Below are 13,218 nucleotides of genomic sequence, written 5' to 3'. Positions count from 1 at the left end.
TTATGGCTCCAAAGACTTCATGAAGAACTTATGGAAAATGTCTATAAAGACATTTAGAGGGGTGGGTGAAGCCATTGCAGACTGATGTGCAGTTAAAGAGCCATGTACCCATGTTCAATAGCTGGGCATACAAGTTTTCTAGTGTGAGAGGTGTGAGAAAAACTAGAAAAATATGGAGGGACCAAATTATAAAGACTAGGGTATGCAATAGTAAGGAACTATGGTGTCTTCATGCAGGCAATTGGAAAAAGGAGTGCCATAACCAGATAGACATTTTAAAAAGTTATATTTGACATCAGAGTGAAGGATGGGATGTGCCAAGGGAGGAAACTGAGAGCCCAAAAAATGATTAGGAATCTAATCCAACACTCTAAGCAGGGAATATTATAAATTGGAGAAAGGGGAAATGGAAACCAAAACATGTGAGTGAGACCAGCAGAGGGTGAGAAGACAGGACTCTGGATCTGGAGTGTCAAGAATAAGTGGACGGTATTAGGAAAAGACATGGATGTGAGCTTAGATGAAGCAAGGGACTTGACAGTACCATTGAAAATAAAACAACAACAACAACAAAATCAGCAATGCAGACTCCCATGGAAGTTTAGTCCTTTCATTATATGCAAGGAGAAAAAGCAATTCCATAAAAAAGACAAAGACTTATGGTCAGAGATGTAGGAGGGAGAGCAAGGGTGGACTGTTACCCTAGGACAAAGTTACTGGAAGAGGATGTTGAGGAAGTATGAGGTAACCAAGAGAGCAAAGGGCTTCCGACAGGTTATCTAGACTAGAAATCAGTTAGTGAGTGGACTTTATGGACTAGTTTAATGGTAGGACATGAGAGAGGAAGAAAGAAAGTCAAGAAACTTACCAAGTGTTCTTACTTGGGTCACTCGATGACAGGTGATCCTATTAACAAAGTAGCAAACATCTAAAGAGTGCAAGGTTTGTGGGCAAACCTTTTGTCAGTAAGCTCAAAGATGAGGATATTAGTTGGATCATCCTTGTAGGCACTTTGCTAACCAGAGTTAAGCAAACATACCAGATAGTTGTTGTTTTGTGGTATCTGTTCTACATCAGACATTTCTACACATAGACAAATACATATATTCGTAAAAACATCAATAAATGTAATTCCTAGTGGGTTGCACATTAATTCAAGCAAGGAATTCACTGGATATGGAAGATTGTGATTAAGAGAGAATAGTAGTAGCATTTTAAGTCCTTCATCTTTAAAGGGATTGTTAGGTGCTTGGGGTTTATCATGAATTTCTCTACCCCCAGGGCCATATCAAAATTATTAATCAAAATCAAAACCAAATCAAAATTATTAATAGTCTATTATAGCATCATTCCTGCTTCTTTACCACTTATACCTTCATCTATTTGTCATTTCCACTTTCTATAAATTAGCAAAAATCCCCATGCCTAGGTGCTGTCTTCCTTTGTCTCCTTTTCCTGTTGGGAACTGATCATGAGAATGCTAACACCTCTTTTGTTTTTGAAACATGATATCTCAGTGTCTCTGACTTGTTTAAGCTTTTGACATGACATTCTATTTTGAATTTTCTTTTCTTTTCTTTTCTAAATATATCGACATTTCATCCCTTAAAGAAGCCAATCTTAGATTTAAAAAAATAAAAAATGAAATCCATATTATTATGTGGAGTTGTCTGGATTTAATTTTTTCCCCCTACTTCCTTGCTAAGCTAACCCGTGTCTATTTATTTGGTTGTCTGTTTTTCAGAGACTGGTGGACAGACCTTTGAACTGTTATGTAGAGTTCAGACTTTTTTGCGGGGGGGCACTTTTAACCTCTATGTAGTTTTTTTTTTTTTTTTTTTTTTTTTTTTTTTTTTTTTTAAAGATTTTATTTATTTATTTGACAGAGAGAGATCACAAGTAGGCAGAGAGGCAGGCAGAGAGAGAGAGAGAGGAGGAAGCAGGCTCCCTGCTGAGCAGAGAGCCCGATGCGGGACTCGATCCCAGGACCCTGAGATCATGACCTGAGCCGAAGGCAGCGGCTTAACCACTGAGCCACCCAGGCGCCCTCTATGTAGTTTTTTTAGCAAATTTTTTCTACAACAAAATAATGTCTTAAAAGTTTAACTAAGAAAAGGATTAAATTTGTACTGTTTAGAGAAATTGATCATAAAGAAGTTTACATAAAGTATTTAACAAAACTTACAATATTTTGGCCCTGGTTTCCCATAGTGTTACCATTAAAAGACAAAACGAAGAAATGCTGCATTTAGAACATGGGCATTTTGGTTGAGGAATGTCAGCATGGTTTTCTAGAGTGCTTGTAGCACCAGAACATTTTAGTAATTTCTGTTAGAATTCTTCATTTGTAGGCAGGTTAATCTATGGTAGGTGGCATTATGTCCATTTCATGTTAATTTTCGAGGGGCTATCAATCACTATTTTTTAGAGATACATAAATTTCATTTCCTTGCCCCTCCTCCTTTAGTTTATTCTGCCAACCATTTATAGTAAACCTAACTGCAGACTTTGCTGGTTTGGGTACAACATTTACTTCACTCATCCATTAATTTTTATTTCTAACAGAATAAGCATATGGTCCTCATGCTCTATGAAATCAGACTCTTGGAATCAGATTCTGTTATAAATTTCATTGCTCATTACCTTTATGTGATGTTACATTATATACATCACTTAGTACGAAAAGCTGCATAGATGGAACAGATCTATTTTGACTTTAAGTTGTACTTTTTTTTTATAAACATGGAATTCATATAACTATACACATAGTTTATGGCTTTTCATATATATATATGTGTGTGTGTGTGTGTGTATTGGCTACAATGTCTTTATTCGTGTTCAGTGTTTTTAATTAAGACAAGGGTGAATGAATAAATATTCCCATTATTGTCTAATGCAGGGGCTGGTGAAGCAAGGCCCTATGGCCTATTTTTGTATGACCCAGTTACTAAGAATGGTTTTTACATTTTTAAACGTTTGAAAAAGACTCAGAGGGAGGATAACATTTTGTTTCCCATAGAAATAATATGAAAATCAAATTTTTAGCATCCAGAAGTAAAATTTTATTGGAATATAGTAATATCCATCCATTTACATAGTCTATGACTGCTTTCATGCTATAGTGGCAAAGTTGAGTCATTGCAAGGGAAGACTCCACAGACTAAATACTTACTATCTTAAAAAAAAAAAAAAAGTTTCCTGACCCTGGTCTAATGCATAGCTGACTTTTTTTTTCCCTCTAAATTTCAAAAAGTTTAAACAAATAATCAAACTAATACCAGCACCAATCATTTCTTTTCCCTAAAAGTGATACAGGGAATTTGTCCATTTCATGTTAATGTACTTAGTGTTACATACGCTTGTCCATTGCCTGGGCAAAATTAACTCTTATGCTCGTCTGATCAGGGAAAAAGTTTGCCCAAAGAATAAGAGTGAGGCACTCCAAATACATTCTCTTTCTCCATTTTCCATCATTAGCTACATATTTAATTTGTTTTAATGAAGCTAGTTGCAGAGCATAACTGTGGTGTAGAAGTAAAAACGTCTGAGTTCAAGATTTAATCATTATTTTGTTTTCAAGACAGAAATAAAGAATTACTTGAAGTAACTGTGAAAGGATGACAAGAGCCTCTAAAACAGGCTCCATAGATTTTTGATGTGCCTACGTTTTCATTAGAGGTTGAAGATAATTAAACTGGAAGATGATATCTTAGAACACACTACTCTGCCTAGTAAACTACTACATGGATTTGACGGAGATGACTGTCAGAGTGAATGTAGCAGTTATTCCTAGAGGAAAAAAATAGTTGTCCTCTTTGAAAATAAGTTATTTTGCTGACTCCCTTACCTTATATTTTTTCCTCTTTCCTATTTTGTATTGGAAATAATAAAGATGGGTTAGCTTTTAGAATGCTATTTCTATAAAGTGTGAACAATGCCAAAGAAGACAACAGAGATTTTCTATAAAGCTCTGTTTCTTTGGTATTACTTTAGTCCAGATGCAATATTGAGGCTCTCCATTAATGCTTAATTCTTTTTTTTACTTTTTTTTTTAGAGTGAGCAAGAGCACAAGCGGGTGGGGGAGAGGCAGAAAGAGAGAGGGAGAGAGAGAGAATTTTAAGTAGGCTACACATAGCACAGAGTCTGATGCAGGCCTTGATTTCATGACACTGAGATCACCACCTGAGCTGAAACCAAGGGTTGGGTGCTTAACCCAGTGTGCCTCCCAGGCACTCCTATCCTTAATTCTTTCGCACAATTATAAAAGGTTATGGGTTTTTCAGATTATATTTTAAAATATGTAAAGGAAATAATGTATTTCCTTCCCCTCAAGTCATTTGTGGAACACATTGGGGAATTCATTTATTAATTCCTCAAATATTTATTGAGTACCTACTATGTGTCAGAGACTATTTCTGAAACTTAGGATGTATCAGTAGACCAAACAGAACCAAATAAGATTTTTGACTTTGTAGTGCTGACACTCTAGAGGGAGGAAAAAGACAAGAAGCAATGCACATAACAAATGAGTAAAAGGCATAGCATATTAAAAAATAAGTGAAATGGAAAAAAATAAGAGCAAGGTAAGGGAGATCGAGAATACCATGGTGGAAGTTGTGATCTTAAATAGGGTAGTTAGTGAAGTCTTCATTGACAAGATGGAGCTTAAGTGAAAAGCTGAAGAAGCTGTATGTTAGATATATATAGATATAGATATAGATATAGATATAGATATAGATATATAGAGATATGGAGGGAGAGAGAGAGAGGGGGGCTCTGAGATGGGAGGAAGCTACCTGGGTAGAAAACAACAAGGAGATGTCATGGCCAGAATGGAGTGAAGGAGAGGAAGAATAGTAGGAAATGAGTCAAAGAGGTAATGGGGTCAAATCAGATAGGGCTTTGTAAACCACAGAGGTTATTTCACTCTTAGTGATGCAGGGAAACCCAGTGGGACTTTTTGCTGGGGAGTGATATAATTTGAGTTACTTGTTAGAAGGTCTACTTGATTGCGTTGTTGTGGATGAGCAAGGGCAGAAGCCAGGAGAATTAGCAATGAGAATATTGCGGTGATTCAGGGGAAAGATGATGGTGGTTTAGACCAGGACTAGTCGTGGAGGTAGTAAGAATAGGTGGGTTTGGGACCTATTTGAAGGCAGAATGTGTAGGATTTCTTAAGAGCATGGATATGAGAGTCAGAGAAAGAGAGCATATTTTAACATTCTCTCTCTCTTTCTCTGTCTTTGCTGGGAAAGCTGTCATCAGTCAAAAATAGAAGGGCCTACATGTTGGACATGTTTTGGGGGAAAAATCAAAAGTTCAACATTGAGTATTCTGAGTTTAATATATTTATTAAAATAAAATCAACTCTGTAAGGTCCCAATTGGTACTTTCCCAGTGTCTGCCTCATGGAAGATGTTAAAAAAACATTGTATGACTATTTAGTATGTATAAATATATTAAGTTCCTCTATAGTATGAATTACTTAGTAAATGAGGATTCATTGAGCAGCTAGTACTCAATGAATGGCAGGAATCAGATTAGTGCCCCATAAAACAGAGAGTCTAACCAAATTTTTATTAGAACCTTGCAAGGTAAATGATACTGACTCAACTTTACAGAAGAAGAAACTCAGGACAAGTGATTTGCCTACTGTTCACCAAGTTAGCTAAGTGGCTCTAAGCTTTAAGATTCAAACTCGTATTTTGCAACATCAAAGACAGCTTCCATTTAATTTTATCAGTGATCTTGCAAAAGAAATAATAGGATAACTGTTAAGCTGCTGTTTGTTTAAAATCTGATTTTTATCTTCAGATTATAACACAAGTGAACAAAAACAAGCCTGTAAGAAGCATGAACTCTATGTGAGTTTCCGGGATCTGGGATGGCAGGTAAGAACTTAGGTGGTTCCTTTCTGTTTTATTATAAATCCGGAGTTACTCGTAATCTTTGTTAGTAATCTTTCCAATACACTAACCAATGATTTTTCATGACTGTTCAGTACATGGGCTATCCGCATCATTTTTATTTTCCCATTATCCTACCACCACTGAAACATTATTATCAGAGCTTACAGTAAAAAACAACTATGCTGAAGAAGAAATGTAACCCAGTGATATTTTAGAAGGTGGGAAAAGGTGTTGTTGTTTAAATATCCTGAAGTTTTCATTCTAATACCAGTTTTTCAGATTAACTTGAGCAATACCATTTGCCCCCCAGGTCTCAAACTCTAGGGCTAGGAAATAAAATCCTTGACTATAATGTCATAAAGAAGAGCCACAGGAAAAAAATGTTTTTTCCCCTGAACCTAAGGGTATTATTGCTGTCTTTTCCACATGCCTCACAAACACGGTGAGGAGGAGGATTTAGTCAAAATAGTTTTTAATTTCCCTATGTATTGATAGTTTAAATTGAAGTCTTTAGATTACATTATCCCATTACAATGGATTCACAGAATTGAATTTGGGCTATCTCGATGAAAAGTAATATTAAAATGCAAGCATTTTAAACTTTTATGATAAACCTTCAACACGATTCATTCAGTGAGTCTGCGTTCGGACCAAGTTTTACTTCATGAGGAAAAAAAATCAGGGCAACCATTCCATAAGCCAATTTTTTGGCTTCCCCCAAAATTTCATGTGCAGTTCTCAAGAATTTGCTCTAATTTGTTTCTTCTAAAGAGACTCTAAAGTTAACATGTGAATGGAAAGAAAAACAGCAAAAGGAACAAATATTAAAGCTCTCAGAGGTTGTCAGGTTTCTAAAACCAGGAATGAATTATTAAGGAGAAATGGGAATTATCTCAATTAAGTTTATTCTTCTTTTCCTTTCTGGTTCCCTTGAACTTTCCAGAGTTCATCATTTCCTGTTTAAACAATATTTACAATGCTACTTAATGATTATGGTTTTATTCATGAATACATGAATTAATGCATACTATGAATATCCTACATAGCAACCTCTTGGGAGGAATTACAGAGGGCAATTTCTTGTAAAAATACTTATACTTGTGTTGTAAACTTCAGCTTAAAAATAAATTAAATTAAGGGCTTGAGGGTAGCTATCTTGTGAGAATAATTGTTGGATGAAGAAGAGAAACCTAGCCAGACTAAATGTGGGTATTATTTCAGAATTACTTTATTTTTATTTTGATGATTTCTTTTATTCCTTTTCTTCTTTCTTTCTTTCTTTTTCTTTTTGTGTGTGTGCATTCTAGGACTGGATTATAGCACCCGAAGGATATGCTGCGTTTTATTGTGATGGAGAATGTTCTTTTCCACTCAATGCCCACATGAATGCCACCAACCATGCCATAGTTCAGACTCTGGTATGCCTTTGTTTTTGTAGAATTGGAAATGGTTTATGATGCAAGCGTCATATAAATGTTATTTTAAAGGAAAATATCCATTTATAGCTGTAAATGCATTATTTTTTCTTTAAAATTCCCTTGGTACTTTTTTTTTTTTCTTTTTAGAGCCAAAGTAATAATTGTGGGTATAGTCAAGAAATTCAGACTGGTTTAAAGAATAGTCCTGATTCCAGAATGGAGAAGACTTCAGCTAGGAAAATTGGAGTAACCACATGAAGTGGTCACTCTGCACTGATTTCTTTGCTGGACAATATGACTAACCACACAGGTTCCCAGGGGCTGTTTCTAACCTAGCAATTCATTAGAAACCATTGCAAAAACATTGAATAATAGCCTTACTAAATTTCATCTGAGGGCTTTTACTCTAATTATTAAAGAATGTTCCACCACAATACTTTGGTATTATGAAACTTCTTCAAGTGGACTTTAAGTAGAAGATTCATTTCTATTTCATGATCTTTATTATATTTTTAATAATCTTTAAGGTGGAATTTCATCTTCATTTTTTCCTTTCCTCACTCTGGCATTCAGCAGTGATTTAATCTCTAATAACCTGGACTTATTTTTGTGAAAACAATAATGAAATGTTGATTTTGTGGTCTCTAAATGGTTGTACTGTATTTAACGAGCTCATGAAACCTCTTGAGAGCCTGACACACCTGCCTTATGGTGTGTGACTTACTGATCTGGCAGAGGGACAGTCTCTGGAACACTAAGTGAGAGGCTCCTAAAAGGTGCAATAGATCATGTGATAAAATTCTGAATTAATATTTGGGTTAATAAGAACATTTTAACCATATGTCATCAAGAGAGAAGGAAAAGGATACTTTGTTTTAGATTCAAGACTTAGTGACAGGGGCACCTGGGTGGCTCAGTGGGTTAAAGCCTCTGCCTTTGGCTCGGGTCGTGATCCCGGGGTCCTGGGATCGAGCGTCACGTCAGGCTCTCTGCTCGGCGGGGAGCCTGTTTCCCTTCCTCTCTCTCTGCCTGCCTCTCTGCCTACTTGTGATCTCTGTCAAATAAATAAATAAAATATTAAAAAAAAAAAAAGACTTAGTGACAGAAGTTGCTCTTTGGCAGATGCCAGTAGGAGAGCAATAGCCATGAGGAAAAAATAATCTATCTTTCTGGGTGAGTCTTGTTTATGATCAACAAAAAAATGGAACTACTAGAATTTGTGAGTTGACTCTTAAGGTTATTGTTTTGGAATTTATTTAAAGTTAAAGCTGATAAAAGACTATGCCAGTTTTCTTCTGAATAAGGAATGGTATATATAAATTGGCAGATTAAATCCTTGAATGGCTTGATGTTTTCTGGTCTGGACATCATAGGTATTGGAGAAGAATTAGATACCAGAAAGGTATGTCTGTGGCAACTAGAGCATGGGTATTGTCAAAAACTTCGGAAATAACCTTGGAGTAAAGAGAAACAGAGAGATAAAACAAATACATGTTTTGAAAGGCAGTCATTTATAAATATTTTTCTTTTTATTCTTGACCGATGAGATTGCCTACTTCTGTGCCATATGCAAAGAATAGAGGAAATTCCTAGGGAAATTTTAAGATTTGTTATGCTTTCATATTTGCTATACCTACAAATAGAAGTGCTTCTTGATGCAGGATATCATTTCTGGGGGTTGGGAAAAAGAATCTCTGTGAACCATAGCCAGCTTTCCTTGCCTATGAGAATTCTATGATGACCCAAAATGCAATCACATAGAAATGCTGCTGTTTCGAGCCTTGAAAGAATCGCCATGATGCCTTTCTATAGGGTCAAAGCAATAGCCACTGTTAGCTTATAGAGGAATGACACTTCGTTTCTCAGAAAATTCTTTGCCTCTTTATATTGTCTTCTTAATGACTCAGAAAGCAGACTTCTGCTTCATTGAATTTGATACATCCTAATGTATCAAAGGCAGCCTCTGGCTGAGCAATGCTTAATTATTGAAAAAACTCTGTCAAAATACTCTTCCTCTCATTTTTCTTTTTCTTATTTCTTATGAATATATAACCATGTATTATCAGCTTTTAGGGCTATAGTCTAGAAGGCAGTGTCAAAAAACAAACATTAAAAAAAAAATTTTGACATGGACTTGGAACAAGTCCCTGCTCTGCTTCACTATCCTGAGACATGGGACATAAGTCATTGCAAAACTTGAAGCATACATGGGAAGTTTGATTTTTTTTTTCCTGGAATTGTGCACTCTGTATGCTTGTTCTGTGAAGGACATGAAACAAGAAGACATGCTTGTTGCTGAAGGAAAGCATATTTATGACTAATATGTTTGAGAAACCAGTCAAGAACAATCCATTTTTTTTTTTTTTCAGAATGATTGCTTTGCGAAGCTGCCAAGGCCATTGAAATAAGGGGTTATCAATCATGTATGTGTGGGTTATGGAAGATCAAGCTGATGAGGGACACAAGCCTGCATCTGAAATTTGTCGAAACTATCCAACTTTTAGTTTTGTGAGGTCCTAGGAAATTTCAAGTTCATGTCAGATCACCTCATTTTTCCTGCTGTTTCTGTCCACATGCAGGGCTCCTATATCATTTCAGCCAGAACATTGTGCAGCCAAAACTCTAAGAGGCTATATTTGCTTTTTGTGGATCCCTTAAGACTCATCAGTAGGACTTCCCATAAACTCCTTTGGGGGAAGGGCCAGGGTAGCTGAGTGGGAAAGGGGGAACCATGTACTGGCTTCTTGCTCAATGGCTACAAATTACAGGCAGACTGCCAGTCTGATCAAAATGCGAACAAACTCTATGCTTAAGCATTTCACTTTCGGTGTACAGCTATCTTTTGAGGCTCTTGGAGGAGAGGGATTTTCAATTTGTAAACTATCTAGGCTCCTTGCTTCTGATTTAGCTGAACGTGCTTTTTGGCACTTGTCTAGGAGAGAAGAAAGCAAAAGGGTATTAATCTCCAGCCAGTTTGGTAAAAATTTCTGTAGAGAAGAGTTGAAATCATTGCTTTAAAATAAGTTTTGGATTATACCTGCAGTTCACTTTGCTGTGATTTTTATGTTTCCTTTATTGTGGAAAATTAAAAGTGTGTGTAACTTTTATGAGTTGTTGTTAATTGTCCTTTAAAAAGTAATTCTTAGATTCAAATCTTTCTATAGTCTAATCGTGTCCCTTCATGAATTTGCATTTATAACTTCTGCATTTCTTATGAAGTAGATAGAAGGAGTCATTCTAACCAAAAGCAACTCAGTGCTAGTTGCCATGTTCTTTCCCCCAGAAAAATTTCCACTGAATATTCCATAGAAGGAGTTTTCCTTACTTGATAGAGAATTTTTGAAGGCCCCAACACAGAATGAGAATGGGTGAGTTGAGTCTAGGTGTTCACGCCTAAAAATACATCCTTCCCTACCAGTCCCCATCCTCCACCCCAGCCACTGAACATAACTAGAAGAGTGATAGCTTAACGGTGTGTCTGATTGTGTGACAAAACAAGAATGTTATTTGAGGGTGCCTGGGTTGCTCAGTGGGTTAAAGCCTCTGCCTTCGGCTCAGGTCATGATCTCAGAGTCCTGGGATCGAGCCTGCATCAGGCTTTCTGCTCAGCAGGGAGCCTGCTTCCCCTTCTTTCTTTGCCTGCCTCTATGCCTACTTGTCATCTCTTTCTCTGTCAAATAAATAAATAAGATCTTAAAAAAAAAAAACACCAAGAATATTATTTGAAAGCTGTGGACAAAATGTCTATTTCATTTCTTAAAAAAAAAAAACAAACAAACAAACGTGTTTTTCTTTCCCAGGTTCATCTGATGTTTCCTGACCACGTACCAAAACCTTGCTGTGCTCCAACCAAGTTAAATGCCATCTCTGTGCTGTACTTTGATGACAGCTCCAATGTCATCTTGAAAAAATACAGAAATATGGTAGTGCGTTCGTGTGGCTGCCACTGATATTAAATAATATTGGTAATAAGAAAAAGATCTGTATTAAGGTTTAGGACTATAATAAAAAGTATGCTTTCACACAAGAAGGGAATTTCATAAAATTACTCTGGCTCATTTCATCTCTGTACCTATGTACAATATTGTGTATATAGTTACTTTTATTTATTTAAAGGTATATATTCTCCTTTGTGGATGCCTTAGCAATAAAATCTATTCTATAGGTCTATTGCACAATAGATAGTCCAGTGTAACTTTCAATGGTATATGCTAAGTCCAATTCAATTCCATGTCAACATTTTTCCTAATGTGATTTTTATATAATTTTCTGAAATTAGAACTCCTTTGTATGTTAATCACTGATAAAGGACATTGAATTCATTTGGCTATGTGGTACCTGTGAAAATGGATAGGTTGTTTATTTAGAAATAAAACTAAAAAATAATAATAATAATAATAATAACAACAACCCAAACAAAAATGCTTGGATAAACACAATTTTTCTTTCAGAGTTTCCGCTACATTAGATAAAGTGAAATGTTGAACTGGATTTGAATAAATAAACAGTAGGCAGAACATAGAAGCTGAGAGATTACACATAATTGTTGTAACTATTTGCTTTAACAGCATTGATGTAACTGGAGGAGTGCGTTCCTTCTTGGATTGTGTACTATAGATTTTGCAAAGTGCTCAAAGCTTCAGGAATTCTGTGGAGACAGGCTTGAGCCTGTGTCCTTAACTTTCCAAGTTAACACTAAAATATTGTAGTACAACCTTCTTACCTCAAATAAATCATGTCTGCCTATTATCTAGAACACTACTGCTGCAGATTTTTTTTTTTCCAGATAAAAACAGTCCAAAATAAAGAAACATTTACATGCGCTCCACTTCTCTCCCCACAGACAAGAGTCATTGCATACATAAAACATAGTGGAGCGAAGATGCCGACAGAGCCATTTTCCTTAGCTCTCCTTTATGACTGAGTCTGCTGATTGATGTGATGCAAGGGATTTTATTTAGGGTAAAAGCACTGAAACTAAACTGAAGGAAATTACCAAAAATCCCGGAATGGCTCTGACAGAATTGCCATTTTGAAAGAACAGCTGAAATCCATTTTTCATATCTTTGAGAACGAGCTCAATGAAAACCTTATTTTGTGAGGGGATTTCATAAACCTCCCTCCAAGCACAAATAATTCCAAACGGGAAGGTTCTGATGTGTGCATGTGCATGTGTATTCTTCCCCCTGAAATTAATTTATTTTCCTTCTTTGCCTTCTAAGGCTTTTCTTTAACACTAACTTTTGGAAGAATGACATTTAGATGGATTACTCGCTCTTTGTCGTGGCTCTACAGTTAAGCTTATTTACAGCTCATCTAAAATATTCATAAAACCATTAATTAATCACCTCTTTGGACCTTTCAAGTAAAACTTGTATCAGAAATAGCTTCAGAAATATTATGGTCTCGCTTGTAATTCAGGTATATTACAATGTTGTTTGAGAATACAGTTTATCTCAAAGAAAATTTGATAATAACTATATTGAGGGTACATTAAGTAATATATTTTTAAATAAATAGTGTACCATTGTAAGAAAAAGAAATGGAAGTCTATTATATTATTCTTTAAATGTGCTGTTTAAATATATTTCTATATTTTAAAATATATTAAACTTGTGATGCTAGTTTCTACTGATTTGGCTCTTTATTTAAGAGGGACACAAAAATGTAAGTATGTCATAAGCTGAGATGCTAAGAATATCATCTGTAAAATGTTGGTGGGTTACATGATTCCTTATGTTCTTTTTAATTGCTGAAACTGGTTTTTGTGTTTTTAATAAATAATGCACTGTTAAATGGACAAAGCAACAATCCATGAATTAAGATTCTTCTTAATCTGCCCAAGCAGTAAAGACATTTTTAAAATAGCAAAAATTATAGGGATGAAAAA

The 13,218-nt window shown here is 35.6% G+C and overlaps 1 protein-coding gene across 2 annotated transcripts in view; it reads left to right on the top strand.

Annotated features, from left to right (window-relative positions):
- The window catches only part of BMP5 (bone morphogenetic protein 5), a 114,511-nt gene extending 102,325 nt beyond the window's left edge, over window positions 1-12,186 (top strand). The window contains exons 5-7 of one of the 2 annotated variants that reach the window (XM_032340298.1): window positions 5,816-5,892; window positions 7,218-7,328; window positions 11,129-12,186. In XM_032340298.1, coding sequence (XP_032196189.1) covers window positions 5,816-5,892; window positions 7,218-7,328; window positions 11,129-11,278 — 338 coding nt within the window. In that variant the 3' untranslated portion in view covers window positions 11,279-12,186. Of the gene's footprint in view, window positions 1-5,815; window positions 5,893-7,217; window positions 7,329-9,697; window positions 10,892-11,128 lie in introns of those variants that run through there. The other variant, XM_032340299.1, reaches the window with a different exon arrangement.
- The last annotated feature ends 1,032 nt before the right edge of the window (window positions 12,187-13,218 follow it).

Source organism: Mustela erminea, chromosome 4, assembly GCF_009829155.1.
Source record: "Mustela erminea isolate mMusErm1 chromosome 4, mMusErm1.Pri, whole genome shotgun sequence".
Taxonomy (NCBI): domain Eukaryota; kingdom Metazoa; phylum Chordata; class Mammalia; order Carnivora; family Mustelidae; genus Mustela; species Mustela erminea.
Note: the sequence above shows the minus strand (reverse complement) of the source record. Positions and strands in the feature narration are given on the sequence as shown.